We start from the raw sequence: 20,638 nt of genomic DNA, 5'->3' as shown, positions 1-20,638 counted from the left end.
ATGTTTTGCCAAGGGTTGGATCCCCCAACATAGGAAAGGTTCTTCAGTGATTCTCCTGGCTAGTGTGGTCTTCCAGCCTCTTGTTTCACTTAGGTAATAAGCCCTGTGAGTACCCAGATGGTGTCACTGCTTCGGTGGGAGCTAGCACACGGCAGGTTGCGTGTTAGAAGCCCTGGCCATCCCCCGGATTTACCCTCTGGCATCAGGCCCATGTTGTGGCCTGTGAGCACTGGTGAAGTGTAGAGAGTCATTCATACCTGCTTAGCCCATGTGACTGAGGAAAGGATCACACGGGCTCACGCATATGAAAGCAGTTCAGAACCCTCCAGTCTGGTGCCTCTGTGGACTATTAGTGCTCCGGGCTGTGATAGCCCTGTACTCTTAGCTTTGTCTAGTCCTGTCTTTGTCACAGGAAATTAGGGCTTTCGATTCGATCTTGTTAGTCGAATTTTGTATGCATAGCCACGTGAGGCTATTTTAGTGTAGATTAATTTAAATAAAATAAGATTTAGGATTCAGTTCCTCAGTCACGCTGGACGTTTCAAGTGCTCAGTTACCACATGTGTCTCGTGGCTACCACGTTAGATAGCACAGATCTAAAGCATTTCCATCTTCACGCAAAGCTGTGCCAGACAGCCCTGGGCTCAGTTATCTATCAGGTTCCCTCCAGCCTGCGTTTGTGTAGACTTCAACAGAGTGGCTTGCTCAGTCCTTAAAGGAGAATTAATTGTGCCTTTAATGCCCCATCCTCCACCCGCACCAGGGGCGTGGATCTGCTGTAATCTTTGCCCTTGTTTCCCTGGTGGCTGAGCATGAGGCCTTCCTATGGCATCTTTCACAGTTTCTTAGCAGAGAAAAGTTAGCTGTAGAAAGATACATTCTTGAGCCCTTAAGTAATTTTATCTAGCTTATATTTATAGTATGAAATACTATAAAATTCTGGCTTGGCCAGAAGTTTTCTCCTCTTCTACTAAATCTCTGGGTCTTCCTTTTTAGAAATAAGATAGCCCGTTGTCATTTTCCTTGAACGTGGGACAGCACAGATTGGGTATCAGGCTCAGGTGAGTGGAAGGTAGGAGAAGCAGTTTTCTAGGCATGGATACATGATCTGGAGATTAGAGACAGCTACGTGGGAATTGACATCCACATGGCTTTTAGGCTGGGAGCAGGGGTTGGATGTGAGTATTGTACCAAGTTCAGTGGGCTGGAGGTTCAAGACAGGAAGAAATGGACTAAGTAAAAAGCAAGAATAAAGCCAGGTCTCACACTTTAGGCTATTCGATGTATTTGGTCCCTTATGTCACCTTTCAGTGAGGTCTTCTCTAAAAACTTAAAAAATTGAATCCCCTCTGTCCTTAGCACTCCTGGGCCACTTTTCAGCTGTGTTTTTTCCATAGCAGTTATGCCATCTAGCACACTCTGTATTTACTTAGTTTCTGTTCGTTGTCTGTCTTTTCCTAAACAAGAGTATAAGCTCCATGAGCATGAGGGCCCTTATCTGTTTTGCTCAGTGCTTAGGCACATCGTACTTTCGGTAGATATTGAATGAATGAATGAATGAATGAGAAATGCGTCTGCCGCGTTGTTTCAGTGAGAACTGGAGGTAGAGGTTACTTGTGGGAGAGGCCCATACTGGAGGTAAGGAAGCAATCGGAGGAGGGCAGGGCGGGGCTAGGGCAGGCCCGGGTGGGGCCTAACCGGGCTGGAGAGGGAGTGGGGGAGGAGCAGGCTTCTGGAGCCTGGCCTTGGGAGAGATCTCTGCAGAGGTTGAAGACTTTGTGCAAGAAAGCAGCTGATCCCAGCTTTGTTGAATCGGTGCTGGGAGATGAGATGTTTCTGAGAACGAACCTCAGGATCAAGCGGGCCTAGAAGAAAGGCCACGGAGAGAACTCTTGAGCCAAAGGGCCATTAGAGAAGGGCTCCTCGCACCTTGACCTGGAGCTCAGGTGGCTGAGTGTCTGCAGGCTGAAGCTTCAGAGCTGACCTAGGAGCTGGGGAGAGCCTCGTGCCAGTCCCATCCTGCCAGCTGTTTGGTCAGATTGAGTCAGCGATGCTGAGAGCTGTATAGTGTAAGGTGGTCATAATCATCATTCCGACACGGTCACGGCTGTCTGAAGCAGTGCTTCTCAGACTTCACTGAGCATACAGGTCCCCTGGGAGCTTGTTAAAATTGCAGATTCTGATTCAGGGGTCTGGGATAGGCCCTGGGGTTTTGCAGTTCTCACAAGTTCTGAGATGATACTGCTGCTGCTGTCCAGGGACTCCACTTTAAGTAGCAGGGCTTTATTAAGGAGAGGAACGAAATATGCGTCATTGATATCAGTTACCTTTATTAAGACTATTTGAAAATTCTCCTTGGATAGGCTAGGGACTGTCACTTAAGGATGTTCCGATAGACAAATGCTTTTCACTGTAGTTGAACTCAAGTAGTTTTTGAGAGAACATAAGCGACCATTAAGAAAATTGGCCTTCCCCGATTTTGATTTTCTGTAGATGAACGCTTGTCAGCACTGTTGTCCAATGTGGCTTTCAAATCCAAGGCTTCCTAAGGCAGTTCTTGAAAGTCCAAGCCTGAACAGACTTTTACGTCCATTGCCTACATGCGAGAGGTGGTTGTACCCAGCAGGGTGTGGTGTGTGTGCTGAGCTGCTGACCAGCTGGTCTTGACAGGCGCCTGGATCGGGGTTAGAAGTCTGCTCTTGTGTGTAGCAAATGGACTTGAGGACCTGGGGAAGGGGAAGGGGAAGCTGGGACCAAGTGAGAGAGTGGCATGGACAAATAGGACATATATACACTACCAAATGTAAAATAGCTAGCTAGTGGGAAGCAGCCGCATAGCACAGGGAGATCGGCTCGGTGCTTTGTGACCACCTAGAGGGGTGGGATAGGGAGGGTGGGAGGGAGCCTCAAGAGGGAGGGGATATGGGGATATGTGTATATGTATAGTTGATTCACTTTGTTGTACAGTGGCAACTAACACAACAATGTAAAGTAATTATACTCCAAAAAAGATGTTTAAAAAAAAAAACTAATGGAATTTGACCTGTGCGTTGTGAACTTGCTTTGCAATGGTAACTCCTTTATCCTTTCCATTTTCTCCCTTCTGCAATGAGGATGTCTTTTCTACACCTGTCCAGCCATTATATTTTGCAACAGATAACTTGTTTTTTAGTTTTACAGGTCTGTGGACAGAGAGGAATTTACCCCAGGATGGAGCATACCCAGAGACTCACCTAAACCTGATTGAGATGAGGTTTAGATGAGATTTTGGACCTAGAATTGATGTTGGAATGGATTGAGACCTTGGGGATGTTGAGACGGGTGAATGTATATTGCATGTGGGACAGCCATGAATTGGGGTGGCTAGAAGACAGGCTGTGCTGGGTTGGATAGTGCCCCCCCAATTCATATCCTTCTCAGAACCCTAGAATGTGACTTCATCTGGAAATAGGGTTGTCGTAGATATAAATTATTGTTAAGATGGGGTCATATTGGTGTAGGATGGACCCTTAATCCAATATGACTGGTATTCTTATGAGGAGAAGAGACACAGAGACACATCCAGAGGGAAGACAGACAGACACACAGAGAGAATGGCAGGTGGTGACAGAAGCAGAGTTTAAGAGTGATGTGTCTATAAGCCATGGATTCCTGGCAACACCTGAAGCTAAGAGATAGGCATGGAAGAGATTCTCCCCTCTGAGCCCTCAGAAGGAAGCAGCCCTCCTGATACCTTGATTTTGGACTTCTAGCCTCTAGAGCTGTAAGAGGATAAATTTCTGCTGTTTGAAGCCACCCAGTTTGTGGTAGTTTGTTATGACAGTCACTGGAAACTAATACAGGGAGTTTTTGGAAAATTATTCTAATGGTCTAATGGACTAGGTGTTGTTTTTCATAATCCAGCCCCAAAGAATGGTATTAAGTCAAGTTGAAAATAGGATGAAAAATTATTTCATTGGCCCAAACTCCATATGGCATAAATGACTCTTTTTTCTTTTAACATTTTTATTGGAGTATAATTGCTTTACAATGTTGTGTTAGTTTCTGTTTTATAACAAAGTGAATCAGTTATACATATACATATATCCCCATATCTCCTCCCTCTTGCGTCTCCCTCCCACCCTCCCTATCCCACCCCTCTAGATGGTCACAAAGCACCGAGCTGATCTCCCTGTGCTATGCAGCTGCTTCCCACTAGCTGTCTATTTTATATTTGGTGGTGTATATATGTCCCATATGTCCATGCTACTCTCACACTTCGTCCCAGCTTCCCCTTCCCCTTCCCCGTGTCCTCAAGTCCATTCTCTACGTCTGCGTCTTTATTCCTGTCCTGCCCGTAGGTTCAGAATCATTTTTTTTTTTTTTTAGATTCCGTATATATGTGTTAGCATACGGTATTTTCTTTCTGACTTACTTCACTCTGTATGACAGACTCTAGGTCCATCCACCTCACTACAAATAACTCAATTTTGTTTCTTTTTATGGCTGAGTAATAGTCCATTGTATATATGTGCCACATCTTCTTTATCCATTCATCTGTTGACGGACACTTAGGTTGCTTCCATGAATGACTCTTATCTTGCAGTATTTTCTGTATGTCAAATGACATACAGAATCGGTAATTTCTTGTTCAGAGAGATCCGTTGTTTGTGTTGATGGCTGAGATGGAAATGTTTTTACTCTTAGAGAGTAAGGAGAGGCTGTATTCCTCTGTGCATCAATTGCTGTTTGTCTTTCATGGCACTTTTCAGAGCAGAGTTTCACTAGCAACTTCTACCTAAAGCTAATGCATTACCTTTTATTTAGATCAGGTTGCATAAATGTATTTTGGGCAGAGGAGTTTGAAGTTTGGAACTGGTTCTTTTCAGTAGAGAAGAATTATGGTTAGACGTCATTATCATCATTTCCTTTTAAAAAGAAAGTTGATATACTGTTCGTTCCCAGAAAGAACCCGAGGGTGTGTTTGTGTGTGTGTCTGCGCTTTGAAATTAGAAGGCCAAGTCAGCGTATTCCATCGTCATCCAGTATGAAATGTGTCTGGAGTGGCCTCGCTGGAGTCATGTCCTACGTTATCAGTTGCTGGCTCTAGTGTCAGTATGTCATGCCTGGCAGGTTAGCAGGGTTTGGCAGAGGAAATGAAACCTAGTCAGTTACTACAAGATTTATAGTAGGCCTGCTATTGCAGGAAGTGGTGAAAAGTTGATTGATAGTTTGAGACAAAACTCTACAGCAAGAAACAGGATGTATGCTTTCTATTTATACCTAGTTTTCTTTTTCCTGCATTTCAGGGCTCCTTTTGCACTTTGTTTTGGCTGTTTCATAAGGCTACGGTTCCCTTTATTTTTTTCCCCCTAAATTCAGTTGCCAAATATAAAATAATTGAGGAAATTTTATATCAGCTTAGCCACAGTAAAGGCATGTACCCTCAGCTGTTACTGTTACTCTTTCATGGCAGTTGGATTTACTGTAACTTGTCAGAAGGCAGTCTTTAATTAAAAAAAAAAAATTCCTCCAGATAGGATATTATTTCACATCTATAAACAGAATGGCAGGGTTTTGGGTTTTTTTAAAGCTACATGGCAGGATTACATTTCCAAAAATTTTCTAAGAAAAACCTGTGGTGAGTATAATTCTATTAAAATACGACATTAGTACAATCTATCATGTGTCTTTTAAATGCTGAATCTCTTCACTCTGTAATTAATACATCTTAACAGGTAGGAGTTCTTCACTTAGATATAAAATATATACTATAAGTACAACTAGTAACTCAGCGTATGTGTTCATTGAGTATATCCACATGTACCTGGTTTTTGTAAGCATTCTAGTTAACTAATAATGTCACTTGACAAGGCTTTTTGACACGACCTAGCCTGGTCTGTTTTGAGTGTGACAGTGAAAAACCACTAACTGTGTTAAATGAGGTGTTTTCTGAAATGGAAAGGCCATTACAGAGTTAGATTCTAGAATTTACAAGGAGTGGCAGAGTTAGAACCAACTCTAATTGTGCCAGTGCTTGAAAGAACAAAGAGGCTACTCTTTCATGGCTTAATTTTTTTCTCCAAAGGAATAATTTCCTTTTCTGTGAACAGTGACTGCTAAGTTATCTGTGTAAAATGATTGAATAGAAACAAACCCAACTTTCATTCCTCAGGCTGTTGGGTCATATTCTACACCAATGATATTTTGAACATTTTAATTAGTTTTTTATCCCAGCATTCTTTGAGAGGTCAAAATGCTTCTTCTGTAAAGTTTCTATAAGGAGTTTAATATCAACTTGGGAAACTAGACAGCTTGAGGTAGTAAAAGTGGGATAATAAGAAATAGAGGGGCTTCCCTGGTGGTGCAGTGGTTAAGAATCCGCCTGCCAATGCAGGGGATACGGATTCGAGCCCTGGTCTGGGAAGATCCCACATGCTGCAGAGCAACTAAGCCCGTGCGCCACAACTACTGAAGCCCGCGTGCCTAGAGCCCATGCTCCGCAACAAGAGAAGCCACCGCAATGAGAAGCCCGCGCACCACAGCAGAGAGTAGACCCCACTCACCGCAACTAGAGAAAGCCCGTGCACAGCAGCAAAGACCCAACGCAGCCAAAAATAAAATAAATAAATAAATTTATTAAAAAAAGAGAGAGAGAGATGAATCAGGGTGGCAAGGAATAAAAAAAAGAAACATATAATCCATTTTTTACACACATTATATAAATGGGTCATCTTAAACATAATACAGTGCTAAAAGTGAGAAACAAACTTTTCTCTGAAGCATAAAAAGTCATCTCAGCTGGTAAGAGGCACGAGTTTCTGTTTGGGTCCTGGGCCTCATCCTTGCCACTTCCCTACCTGTTAGAGTTGACACTTTTTAGTCCCAGCATTGTGAGGGATGCTTTCTGAAAAGAGCCAAGATGACAGGTAGGGAGCTTTGAAATTCCACATTCATGCACTTATAAGTGACAGATGTAATATTATAGTAGACAATAACAAAGATACACGTAGTTTTAACTTGAGTAGATATATCTACTGTATTCATGAATAGCCACAAAAATAATTCACATTTTTTCCCCTGGGATTCTACAACCTCTGTAGGTAAAGCTTAAATGTATACTCCATTTAAGATTGCTGAGCTAAAGGAACCAGTCCTAGTTTCTCTGGAGAATTCTGGGCCTTAGGCAAGTCAGAACTTGCTCCTTTGAGGTGTTGAGTGGTATCACATTGGGAAGGAATCAAGAATGTGGGCTTAAGAAGAGAAGCTTTTCTGAGCCTGAGAATTCCTGGGAGCCCCTGTGGCGGGGAAGAGAGAGTGCGGGAGCTCAGAGGCCTGGGCTTCCCGTCCTAACTGCCCCTCATCAGCGGGGTGAACTTCAGCTGGTCTCTTAACCTCTCCAAGCTTCTGTTTCACCATGTGTCACGTGGGGATAAAAATGAAGCTGATTCATAGGCTTGTCGTTAGGAGCCAGCGCAATGAGACGTTTGTGGAGCGCCGTCCTTCATGTATTGTTGAAAGTGTTTATCGTGGCTCTTAAACATGTGAGGTGTGTGCTTACTGAAGTGTGAAGGCTTTTATTTCAGATTTTTATTTTGCATATGATAATTTAATGTGAGGCATTGTCTCCTTGCCCAAGTTCATGGCTCTTTATCTCTTAAAGCTGTGTGTCATTACCCAGAGAGGACCTTTTTCAGTGAGAAAGATGGCAGTGAACTAGTCCTGAGGCTGGCAGGGCCTTGCAGTAAGGAGGGTTTAAACTGGTCCACTGGCTCTCACCAGATCCGTGGCCACTGGTAGCCAAGGTTTCAAAATATACGGTGGGCATCACCTACAGCTGTCTTGGACATGGATGTAGATTATACTGCAATCATCTTATTTCATAACTGTGTTTTTAAAGATGTCTCAAACCCACCAGGGTTCACTCAGAGTTATAGCCCTTTGGGAATCATTCACCAACTCTAGTGGATCTCATCCCAGTTTTCCTCTCTACCCCGGACCATCTTTCCTTTTCTAAGCTCTGGCAATCCCAGCACCGATACATGGGGTTTTCCTCATTTAAGAGAAAGTTGTGCATCCATGACGGCCATTGTCCTTGTCCTACCCTCCCTTGGACACTGACTGCAGTGGAAGCTTCGGGTCCTGGTTACACTTGTGGAGGGCCGGGGGCGGGGCGCGGAAGCTCATTGTTAACGTTAAGTATTTTGAGACAAAGGGGTCTCAGGTACATCCAGGCACTTAGATGAAAGTCCCCAAGTCCCCATCTATCACTTAAGCTCTATTGAAATGAAGCCTCATTTCCCCAGTTTTATGGGATGGACTTCGCTTTGACGAATGAATTTATCCCGTGAACTCACCTCATCCAGTTTGTCTCAAGGCACTCATTTAATCTTTGGAGCTAGGGAAACCCAGAAGACATGTCACTCATTGCCACTTTTTTTCACTTGTCACACCAGATTTTCCTCTATGGAACAGCAAAGATATCGTTTTTGGAGAACTGCAGTATGCTTTACACGTTGCTTCAGAAACAGAACTACTAAAATGAATCCAGGTTAATGAAAAAGTTTATCTGTTCAGTATAATGTAATGTTATAAATGTAGCAAAAATATCCTCTGAAATAGCATGAGATGGTTTTCTGCTAAAAATGAAAAGCACTCCATGTCGCTCTCTGACTGCTTTTTTTTTTTCATTTTTAGTTAAAAAATTTGAATAGGTATTCCATTCACATAGGTTTAAAAATGAACGATAGTGTTTGGTTCAGCAGCACAGATACTAAAATTGGAACAATACAGAGAAGATTAGCATGGCCCCTGTGCAAGGATGACACGTAAATTTGTGAAGTGTTCCATATTTTTATATTGTGTGATATTGCTTATATGTGGAATCTAATAAAAGGGTACAAATGAAGTTATTTACAAAACAGAAATAGAGTCACAGATGTAGAAAACAAAGTTATGGTTAACAAGGGGGAAGCAGGGGAAGGGATAAATTGGGAGATTGGGATTGACATATACACACTACCATATATAAAATAGATAACTAATAAGGACCTGCTGTATAGCACAGGGAACTCTACTCAATACTCTCTAACGACCTACATGGGAAAAGAATCTAAAAAAGAGTGGATGTATGTATATGTATAACTGATTCACTTTGCTGTACAGCAGAAGCTAACACAGCATTGTAAATCAACTAGACTCTAATGAAAATTTTAAAAATAAGACCCAGTATGCGGTGACAAGTCTCCCTCTCACCATCATCTTCCATCTTTCCAGCTCCTGCAGTGCCCCGTCCACATAAATATTCGTGTTTTCTGTAGCTCTCCAGAGTTCATGGATAAGTGTACAAGCAAATAAAATACGTTTTTATGTCTTTCCTTTGTTGTGTGTGTTTAACATAGAAGGCAGCATATACATATGGCAGGCCTTTTGTTGTTACACAATATATCTGGGTTAGCCCCTGGAGAGCCTCATCTGTTACATAGCTGTAGACTTTTCCTTCGTGGGGATATGCCATAGCCGTATGCCACGTTGATGGACATTTGGGTGTTTCTTACTTTGGAGTATTAGAAACAATGCCACAGTAAATAGTACCTTGGGTCTGTGTCGTGTGGCTTACGTGTTTAATTTCCAGATGCGGGTTTGCTTGGGTCAAGGGTATGTTACGTTTTCAGTTTTGAAAGGTATTGCCAGGTTCTCCTTCATCGGGACTGGAGCTGTTACCTCTCTCACCAGCAGTGTATGAAAGCGCCTTTCCTCCACAGCCTTGCTGGCAGTGTTACCAAACGTTTGGATTTTTGCCAATCTGATAAATGAAAAATATATCTCAGCACGACTTCAATTTGTATTTCTCTTATTTGACTGAAGTTGTTGAACATCTTTTCATATATTTAAGAGCCATTTGTATTCCTTTGTATGGGAATTGTCTGCTTGTGTCTTTTGCCCATTTTCCTGATGGATTATTATTTGCATTTTTAAGAACTCTGTTAGGGGAACTAGGCCTTGTTTTGTGATATGAATTGCAAATATTTTTCTCAATTTTGCATTAGCCTTTTGACTTTTCTTATAATTTCTTTTTTCCTTTTGCCCTACAGAACTTGTTGATTTTTATTAGCTGAATTTATCAATCTTTGCCTTTCTTTTGTGGCTTCTGGATTTTGCATCCTAGTTAGAAAGGCCTTCCTCATTCTAGGCTCATGAGGGAAATCTCCTGCGTGTCCTTGTAATACTTGGTTCCTTTTTTCCATTCGTATCATTGATCTGTTTGGGGATTCATCCTGTGTGCCATATGAAGTATGGATCCAACTTCATTTTGTTATCTCTTTAAGCTGTGGACCCTGTTATCCCCAGACCAGTTAATGAATAGTCCTAACATTTCTTCTTAAAATGGTCTTCAAGGTCCAGAAAGTTGGCAGCTCTTGCGGAAGCCTTAAAGAAAGCATCCCCGACCAAGGCCCAGCTGGGGTTGGAACTGCAGGAACTGGAAGCAGCGGCACTCTTGGTCCAGGAGGAAGAAGCTGCATCGAAAGCAGGAGCCCGATGCATTTCCGGGCAGCAGACGCCTTCCTCCAGCTCTGAGACAAGCGATTCGGAGGAATCAGAGAGCAGCACATCGTCTGAGACCGAGGACTCAGACTCGGAACACGAGGAGCCCAGAGGTGGTGAACGTGAGGCAGGGCCTTCCTTGCTCGGTCCCTTTGTTGAGGAAAGCAGCACGGCCCTGCTTCCTGACCATGGTGGGATGTGCAGAAGCGTGGTCCTCCCAGGGTCTGATGATGGTCAGGGACAGCCGCTCGCCTCTCCCCGGGCTCCTGGGGCATCTGAGCCTCTAATCCAGGAGCTTGGAGAACAACTGGAGACTTCGGTTCAGATTTCTGAGCCCAAGGGCTCTGCTGCTGGACAGCGTGCTGAAGAGAGACAGCCGGCAGACACCCAAGATTTGACCCCGAGTGGTCTCATTCGTTATTGAGAATTGCGTCGGATTTGGTTTTGTTGACCGGATGAGAATCCTTCATCTTCACTTTGTGCCTTCCCTGAGTGTATACAACATTGTTTGTCAGTGAGCTCATGTTGACACCAGCCGGTTTTCTTGTTGCACCTTTAAAAATAAAGTTCTAAAGTCTTTCTTAAAGCAAAGTGTAATTAATATTTGGAGATGAGAGTAATAGCTCTGCCAGAATCTCTAGAAGGTGGAGCCCTAAAGCACTTTGAGCAGCTTTGCAGAGCTACGCAGGACATACGGTAAGCCGCAGGCGTCTTAAGCAGGTAGTGTGATAAGTGGTGACAGATACACACACCGAATAAAACCAGTACTGCAGTTGAGATGCTGTACTTACCCACCGTCTCCAAGGGTCCTCCTGCCCCTTTGTCACCCTTCTCCCACCCGCGCCTCCGCATGCCACCCACCCCCACTCCCCAGGCAAGCCTCCGTCTGCTCCGTCACTGTACGTTAGGTTGCATTTCCTAGAATTTAATATAAATTGAATCGTATAACATGTACTCTTCTTTGTCAGGCTTATTTCATTCAGTATAATTATTTTGAGACACATTGATGTAGCGTGTATCGAGGTTTGGAGGTGTTTTTTTCCCCATATCTGAGTAGTAGTTCATTAAATGGACATTTGGGTTGTTTCGAGCTTTCAGCTCTTCCAAATAAAGCTGTTATGAACATTTGTGTGCAAGTCTTTGTGTGGACATATGCTCTTATTTCTCTTAGGTAAATATCTAGGAGTGGAATGACAGAGCCGTATGGTAGGTGTATGTTTAACAGTTGAAGAAACCACCAAACTGTTTTCCAAAGTGGCTGTACCATTTAACACGCCCACCAGCAGCCTGTGAGAGCTCCGCTTCTCTCTCATTCTTGTCATCACTTGGTGTGGTCCATTTTTAACATTTTTACCATTTTAATAGGTGTGAAGTGGTATCTCCTTTTATTTTGCGTTTTTAAGACTTCTTATGTTGAGCGTCTTTTCACATGTGTGTTTGTCATCCACATATCTTTGGTGAAGTGTCTGTTTAGATCTCTTGTCAATTTTTTTAAGTTGGGTTGCTTTTCTTATTTTTGAGTTTGGAGGGTTCTTTATAAATTCTAGATACAAATCCCCAGAGGAGTCATCCTTGCATGCCTGATAATCTTTGATTGGATAAACATTGTGAATTCTGCCTCGTTGGGTACTGGATATGTGTTCTTATAAATATTCTTTAGCTTTGTTTTGGGATGCAGTTAAGTTACTTGGAAATAGTTTGATCCTTGTGGGTCTTGCTTTTGTAATTTGTTAGGCAGGTCTGGAACAGTGCTCTGTCTAGGACACACTGTTTCCCCATCCTAAGGAACGATTTTCCCATGCCCCAGGGATTATGAGTGTTCCAGTCTGGCTGATGGAAATAGACACCTGTGTGAGTGCTGAGCATTGGTCCCTCTAATCCTTTCATGTGGTTCTTGCCTGGCCTCATTTATAGGCTCTCCTCTGAGTCCTCGACCCTCTCCAGGTATCTGGGGTTCTCTGCAGCTCTCCCCTCTCCCGTACTCAGTCTTGCAGACTTGGGCTGCCTTGGACTCCGCAAGCCCCCAGCTCCGTCTCCTGAACTCCGGAGTCCATTGGGTTCTGCCTGGGTCGCCCCTCCCTGTGCAACCTAGACATTCTTCTAGGGCAGTAGGCGAGGCCCTCGTACTGCTCCTGGGGTTTGTTTTCCATCCCTTGGGATTACTGTCTTTCATTGCCTGATGTCCAGTGTCTTGAAAACCATGGTTTCACGTATTATTTCTGTTTTCCTTGTTTGGTTATGTCATGAGGGAAAATTCATCTGGTCCGTATTACTCCATCTTGATTGGAAACGTAAGCCTCCATTAATAATTTAAATGTGAATTTTCCTACTTGAGTGTAAGCTCCTAGGGAGCGATGTCTGTGTCGTGTCTTGTTACCACTGAATCATCAGTGCCCATATTCTCAGAGCTCCATAAATATTTGCTGAATAAATGACCAAATGAAATAAACCAATTTGCTTTAGGGAGGAAATGAAATGAAATCTGATATGTATTAATCTCAGTAGCGTTTTTATTTCAGGAAAGGGTATGATCCCTTTTACTCTGGGTCTGTATAGGTTGCAAGTATTTGTATTTCCACTATAAATTCCAGTTTGTATTAACAGGATAGTTGGGGTGACTGTGCTATTTGACACACATGTTAACTCCTGAACACCATAACAGCTTTTTTAGAATGTGTTCAGGACTTTTCTCAGGCTCCCCAGAGACCTTCAGAATCCCTGTGACCATTGAAAATGCATCTCTCCTCAGTAGCACATGACCTGAGGCCAGTTTGAAAATGCATTATCTGTTATTCCCCTCATTTACTTCTACTGACGTCAAGTTGAGCAAATCCACTCTTGTCTAAAAGTTTAAAGCCGTGGAAATTTCTCCTTCCATCACCTTCTGTCCTTACTTAGGAATCTAAACAGGATCTACTTTGGTGAGAATTGTCTTGGGTAGAAAAATCTGTTGCTCTCTTCCTCAAAGGATGGGCAAACATGATCCTTCCCGGACATCCTCAAAGCAGAGGAACTCGCTGAACGACTCTCATGAGTTTTAAAAACAATGTGAGTGAACGCCTTAATTTTAGATTCCGTGTCTGCCGCGTTACTTTTACCCTTTCTTTGTTCTCAGAGGGTTAAAGCTTTGTAATATCGCATTACCCTGTCTTTGTTTAAGATGAGTTAAGAACACTATACCATGTCTGTAACCCAAAACACATCCAAGGGTGCTGCCTTGAATATTTTTTTTAACTAGATGACCTGCCAGGCAACTCGAGGGATTTCCTAGAACCATATGCATTTCCCAAGAACCCTGGGTGATGGAAGAAAAAATAAAAAGTTAGGGAAAGCACAGAGAGGAGACCTCAGCAGCTGCCTAGCTGCAGCTCAGTGGCAAGAACCAGGGCCTCGGGGCTGAGGAGACAAGGCGTTGAGTCCCAGAGCCATAGTTCGGAGGTACGCCAACCTCTGAGCCTCTCCCTTCCTCTTGGAAATGGGAATACAACGACTTTTTTTGCTTATCTTACAGAATGATGAGACTGCATGTTCAAAACACTTTATCAACTGGAAAGTATTAAACCAGCATAAGAGTTTATTATTATTGTCACACTCCCCAGTGCTGCACAGGGCTCTTTTCAGCTACCTGACAACAGGTTTCTGGGGGAGCCAGCCCTTGGAAAATGAGAGCCCTGTCAATCGCTTCTGAGGCGTGCTCGTGGTAAAAGTCTACACAGTTCAGCAGATTGGACAGAAATATTAATTACATCAGTGAATCACAGCACTGCCTCATCTTCTGGGCGGGCATTATCATTGACCTGTTTTCTGTGTTCTGTCTCTCCTCCCATTATCCTTGAAGAATGACACGGGGCCTCGCCGTGGACATGATCGGTTTTAGGTGCCAGGGACTACACTGATACCATCTTTCACTGGCACGGGATTAATTTACAAATGACACAGGGCTACTCCCTACCACATTCTAAATTGGTTGAACAGCTGGGGGGTGGTTTTCACACCTGCTAGTGAAAAATCCATTTGGGTTGCATGGATCAAATTCTATTACCAAGAATTGGGCATATGAGAGAAAGGATCAAGTTTTCTCAGCCATAAGACTTTATAAAATTCTTCTAAATCAAAGGGAACTCCTGGATATCTATTTTGGTATAAGGAGATTGTTATTTTCTATCTTGTAACTAGAAATTGACCCATATAGTCAATGGTGACAAAAGATACATCTAAAAGAAATGGAAATGAATGAAAGACAATATAGGAAGAAAACTCTGGGCAGCTTTAGAGTTGCCGCTGTATTAAAAATATACCAACTCTTCAGAATATATTAATTATAAAATCTTGGAAGATGTAGACATCCTCTTCCTCTTGTGTAAAATGATCTTTCATGTAATGTCATTGCATGTCCGGTAGATTGAAGTTAAAGCTTCATAAACACAAATCTCTGTGACTGTTTGGTCAGGCGTCTCCATGAAAGCAAATCAGAGATTGCAAATCTTTCCTTAACATCATTCCATCTAAATCCCCGGTGGAGTTTTTGTTCGTGATCGGCTGCTCCCTTTCCCGCCCATTTTCTAAGTGCGTTATGTATAGTTTCAATCCATACCAAATGAAGGAAGCATTGATTAGACTTGATTTAAGGCAGCAAGTGATAAATGCAGCTGGAAGTTGATTCATGCCTCTCCAGTGACTGGGGCTCAGCCATCCACAGTTGACACGACTCTTGTCTCAAGGCTGGAGAAAACAAACAGGGAAACACATGTCAAACAGATAAATGCCTCGGCTGTTTAGAACTCTCTGCAGAGGCCATTTGTTTCCTAGATAAGGAAGACTGCTCTCCAAAGTCATGAAAAGATAAGCTGGAGGAAAAGGATGAATGTGGGAGCAGATGCCTTAGCACTTGGAAAAAAAAACAAACAGAAAGGATGTACCTCCCAGAAGAATCTTGCTACGTGGATCCGCTTTCCTTTCCCCCCAGAAAATGCTGGAAGCAGCGATTTGGCCACGCGAGCCTCGGTCCTGGCTGGGACCACATGCCGAAGGCTCTGCCTCTGGTATTTTAGGTATTCCAAGTGGTAGGCCATCGTCTCTTAAGCTCTTTCCAGGGGGACATTCCCCACCTCTTGCTGGAGTGAGCATTCAGGGGAAGGAGTAGCTGAGCGACTGGAGAGCCCTGTCTATAGTCCCATGTAGCCTGAGGCTCCAGCAGTTTCACCACCAGCCCAGAGACCCCCCGGAAAACAGGAGCCCTGCTGCAACCCAGGGCCTCCCGTGGAGCCTCACCTACAGCACAGAGTTCCATATTTACTGTCTTTGTTTCCGTACATGCTGTGTTTTCCCACCTGCACCTGTTTGCTCGTGTACTGCTTTCTCTTCTCCCTGTGAGTTTGCCCAGATTGGCCCATGCAAATGCCACCTCCTCCAGGAGGTCACCCTTCATTCTCCCTGGCTGGAAATAATTTCCCTCCTCTGAACTCCCACTGAATCAGGGCCAGGTCCTGCTGGAAGAGCCTGGAATCCAAGGAAAGCCGAAGGGATTGGAGCAGGGAAGAGAGATTCCTACCAGGCTGTCCCCTAGGGCAGTGGGTTCCAGAGTTCTGTATTCAGACTTCTGTAAAATTAAAATTAGAAACAAGAAAACGAGGGTGGGGGGCAGGGAGGAGTACAAGGCTGCCAGTGGTTAATTTTGTTCATGGATGTACACAGGCCATATTCTACTGAAACCATGCTTCCACACAAACGTGTTAGCATCAAAAATGTAAAAGGACCTTTCAGAATAATAGTCCTCTAAATCCAACACACTTACCTACAAGAAAAACCCTCTCACCTGAGAATCACAGTTAACTGCTTGGCATCTGTAGTTCCAGTCTTTTTTCTGTGTATTTGTATACAGATATATATATATATATATATATACCCACATTTAAAAAAAAATTAGAATCATGCACTACATAAATTGTAAATCCATTTTTTTCTCTTAACAAGAGGTCACGACTATTTTCATAAGTCATTGAATAACCTCCCAAAATGAGGCTTTTCCTAGCTGCACTGATGTAGTCTTATTGAAATAGAAGAGATTACTCTCAAATGTAAATTGTATTAATCAGAGTTTTCCTGCTGTGTAGTGTGTTAGCCAAGCATGGGCACCTAGATTCTCTAGGTACTTCCTTGGCAACGTTTCCTCAGTTGCATTACTGCAGCCTGGTGTTTTTTACAGAAAGAATACCCTTGAATTAGAGAAGGGACAGGATTTTCAGAACATCCGTCACTGTGGAGCCACTGCATGGTACCAAGCTCTGTGCTAGGCTTGTCTTGTCCTAAGCATGTCACGCAGGGCCTGTCTCCCCCGTCAATCCTTCTATAGGCATAGACCCGCCGATGGGGGCAGCTCTGGGTATGTTGAGACCAGGTAGCTCTGTTCTTAGCTGACTGGATCAGGCTTGGACTTGACCCAGGGTGGGATCTGCTAGTGCGGAATGCTTTATTAAAACCAGGGATTCTCGATTTTTGCAACACCCTTGGATCATCTGAGAAACTTTAGAGAAATACTGATACCCAGTCTTCTCTGAAGACAATGGAATCAGAGTCTCTGGGGATGTCTAAACAGGCAAAAAGTGGAATAATAAGATTCCTGTGCGATTTCGGCTTTCGGCTCAGAGGAGGTCAAGGTGCGACTTTCTTCGGTCCTCCCAAATCCGGGTTCATCTGACACCAGCCGCCTCTACCATGCCACCTAAGTTCCACCCCAACGAGGTCAAAGTCGTGTACCTGAGGTGCACTGGTAGGGAAGTCAGTGCGACATCTGCCCTGGCCCCCAAGATCGGCCCCCTGGGTGTGTCTCCAAAAAACACTGGTGATGACATCACCAAGGCAACTGGTGATTGGAAGGCTCTGAGGATTGCAGTGAAACTGACCATTCAGAACAGACAGGCCCAGACTGAGGTGGTACCTTCTGCTTCTGCCCTGATCATCAAAGCCATCAAGGAACCACCAAGAGACAGAAAGAAGCAGAAAAACATTAAGCACAGTGGAAACATCACTTTTGATGAGATTGTCAGCATTGCCCGACAGATGCTGCATCGGTTTTTAGCTAGGGAATTCTCTGGAACCATTAAAAAGATCCTGGGGACTGCCCAGTCTGTGGGCTGCAGTGTTGATGACCGTCACTCTCATGACATCATAGATGAAATCAACAGTTGTGTGGTGGAATGCCCAGCTGGTTAAGAACTGCAAAGAAAAATAATTTAATGAAGTGTTATTTGACAAAAAAAAAAAAATTCATGCTCTCAGAAATCTGCACTGGGAAGTGCAGAGGGCATCAGGGCCTTGGCAGCAGACGTTGAGGGTGAGAGATGCACTGAACGGGATCTAGAGTTGGTCTTGCAAACTCAGAGAGGAGGGCAAAGAAATATGAATTTAGGAGGATCTATGCAGTGGAGAAAAGATAACAGCAGAGAGGGTTGAAGACACCAGCTGGTCATAGAAAAGAGAGTGGCTGGATGGAGAAGGATGCAGACACCTGAAGCTGTTAAGAGGACCCAAGAGCAGCCCTGGATCCCTACACCACCCTCTCACCAATTCCAGTTCCATTAGGCTTGACTGTATGCCTGTGCTTACTCTTTGAGATCAGAGAGCATCCGTTTCCCTTATTGCTGGTCAAATGAGGTCTTTCTTAAAGTAACAGGAAACCTGAGACAGCTGCTTCAAACTGTAAAGAGGGTTTATTCATGATGAAAGTCCGGTAATAGCGTAGATTTCAGGAGAGGCCTAACCCAGCTGCTGACTTTGTGACCAAAGCCCTGTTTCTTGTTTGTCTGTTCTACCATCCTCAATGTTGGCTTCATCCCAGTTTGGACACCTCTCACATCCCAAGGCGGCTGCCAGCAGCCCCTGCAACTACCTACTTTCTTCTTAACATCCATCCAAAAAAGAGAGTATTTGTGTTCCAGCATCCGCAGCACGTGTCTTCAGGTTCACTCTGATTGGATCAGTTTAGCGACTCAGTCATTCACGGTTGGCCAATGAAATGTGCTGGCTGGCTTTTTCTCAGTCAGGTGGCCAGCCCTGGAGCAGGATAGGCAGAGGAGTGTCAGCTCAGCCCGCAGTCCAGGGAAAACCTGCTGGGGAATGTGGCGAGCCGACAGCTACCGGCCGCCACAGCTTCATTTCCTGATCCAGCACGGCCTTCATGTGGGGGCCACATGTTCCCCAGGCTGTTCCCAGGTGCTAGTGCTGGGCCGTTGCTACCCACCCTGGGACTTCCTTCACAGCTCTGAGACTTTGTCAGGCTGAGGACCCTGTGGGGCTCTCCACCGGATCTTCCTTGCCTCCTTTCTTTCACACATGTCAGTCCTCTTTCTGCTTGAGGCCCTCTCCTCCTACTCTTGTCTCCTCTCCTCTTTATCCTTCACAGAGGATGCACCTGTAATTCTCTCTTGGCTTCTGCTTCCCACAGGACCCCCTTGACATACCCTGGTTTTCCAAGTGAACCTCTAATTTCACAAAGGAGCTCAGCTCAAACGTACTGAGTCCCACAGTGCCTGAGGGGCAGAGACGATCCCCAGCACTATACAGACGAGGAGACCAGGGTTCCAGGCTGAGTAGATTGCCTGATGTCACCCAGGCAGCAAGGGGCAAGCCTTGGATTCCAAATCGTATCTTCACCTCTCTGCAGCCCTTTACAACCTTAGATGCTGTCCTCGAGGAGCCTGGTGAGGTGCCCTGAGTCTCTCAAGGTCACCCAGCTCCTCGTGGGAGGAGAGGCTGAGTCCCAGCGTGTGTCCACTGCAGAGGGCTTTTCTTGACTCCTTCACACCTGGGGGACGAGGGCTGTCGGTGGAGATCGTCACTGTCTGTCTACCGCGCAGGCTGCGGGACCCACTGACCCGCGGAGCTTGGGGACTTGACAGGTGAGCCGTCAACATGCCTGTCATCCTTTGCGCATAACTCGTCCTGGCACGGTGTTTTAAAAGAAAAAGAAAAGTCAGACGTCGCTGAAGAGGGCCGGGAATTCAAAGCGCGGGAGCAGGCGGGCGGTCCGCCACCCGGGATGCGCTCCCTTGGCCCCTGCTCCCTCCGGGCTGGGCGGGGGTGTGAGGGCCGCACATCAATGAGGACGCCTGTCCTCCGTGACGCGAGCCCCACCCCCTTTAATCCGCCGCATTGTCCATTGAAGTGTCTAATTATGTGTCTTACAACCGCAGAACTCCCCCCAGAGCAACGGGGCCCTTCTGGCAGAATGAAGGGGACGATCGCTCCATCTGTTCCTCCGGCGCCATCGGGAGGCGGGCGAGGGGGCGCGGGCGGGGCTGCGCGACTGCGCGTGCGTGAGGGCGGGGGCGGGGCAGGAGGGCGGTGGAGCGCAGGTGCCGGGAGAAAGGGGATCCCAGCGGCAGGTGCAGATGCCAAGCTCGCCGCGGCTGAGTATATGCTTAATTACAGTCGACGAAGGGGGCTGTTTTAGTTAAGAATTATAGGAGGCAGGTTCAAATGGAGCTCGGAGCCGAGCTCGAGAAGGTAGCAGGCTGGGAGCTGCCGGGGAGGGCAGACATCTGCATCTTTAATTGGGGGTGGGCGCGCTCAGAATTTCCTGATATGTAAAAATAATCACCTGGAACACCGGGAGGCTGTAATGGAGAAGTCAGAGAGCCCGCTCCCACCCCCAAAGCCGACTACATTGTTTGGCCTGAAGCAGGTCCTTAAATTACAAGCGTATTTCATTCCCCTCCCAATAACGTTATTTCTCCGTGTGTGGAGACCTGGCTCCAGGGGCCCATGGAAGTACCACCTGGGGTGGAAGGCACAGAGGGGACGATCGGAAGTAGGCTGTCTTTGGAACCAAACGCCAATATGAGCTTTACAGTTTTCTTCTCCGTTGCCTGGTTTTCAACAGGGGTGGGCCCATTTCAAAGCGAGGAAGCGGAGAGGCGCTCAGGCTTTCCCGGGGGAGGACACCGCGCAGCGGGAGCCGAGGACTCAGTAGGAGTCAAGGAACATTGCGGAAGAAAGGATAAACGGGAGTTGGTTAAGCAGGCAGAGGGTGGGGTGGGAAGAGCGTGTCCCAGGTGGAGGGACGGTGATGGGTGAGGGAACCAGATTGCTCTAATGGCTGGGACAGAGAGGGGGG

The 20,638-nt window shown here is 45.2% G+C and overlaps 2 protein-coding genes and 1 non-coding gene across 3 annotated transcripts in view; all 3 read left to right on the top strand.

The window, feature by feature from the left end:
- Positions 1-11,653, top strand: part of SHQ1 (SHQ1, H/ACA ribonucleoprotein assembly factor) — an 89,108-nt gene extending 77,455 nt beyond the window's left edge. The window contains 2 exon segments of the mRNA XM_029243675.1: positions 10,378-10,881; positions 10,883-11,653. Of these exon segments, the coding sequence (XP_029099508.1) occupies positions 10,378-10,881; positions 10,883-10,922 (544 nt within the window). The 3' untranslated portion in view covers positions 10,923-11,653.
- LOC114908210 lies at positions 8,729-8,835 on the top strand. Its single transcript, XR_003796900.1, has one exon. It is a non-coding gene; the product is annotated as a U6 spliceosomal RNA (small nuclear RNA).
- A 5,570-nt stretch (positions 11,654-17,223) lies between the features above and the next one.
- On the top strand, positions 17,224-18,408 carry LOC114907761 (60S ribosomal protein L12-like). The gene has a single exon (XM_029243676.1). The coding sequence runs from the start codon at positions 17,239-17,241 to the stop codon at positions 17,734-17,736; it is 498 nt and encodes a 165-aa protein (XP_029099509.1). The 5' UTR covers positions 17,224-17,238; the 3' UTR covers positions 17,737-18,408.
- Positions 18,409-20,638: the final 2,230 nt, after the last annotated feature.

The sequence above is a fragment of the Monodon monoceros genome, unplaced genomic scaffold (assembly GCF_005190385.1).
Source record: "Monodon monoceros isolate NGI ecotype Baffin Bay Population unplaced genomic scaffold, NGI_Narwhal_1 Super_Scaffold_3, whole genome shotgun sequence".
NCBI classification, from domain to species: Eukaryota; Metazoa; Chordata; class Mammalia; order Artiodactyla; family Monodontidae; genus Monodon; species Monodon monoceros.
This window is presented reverse-complemented; position numbering and strand designations above follow the sequence as displayed.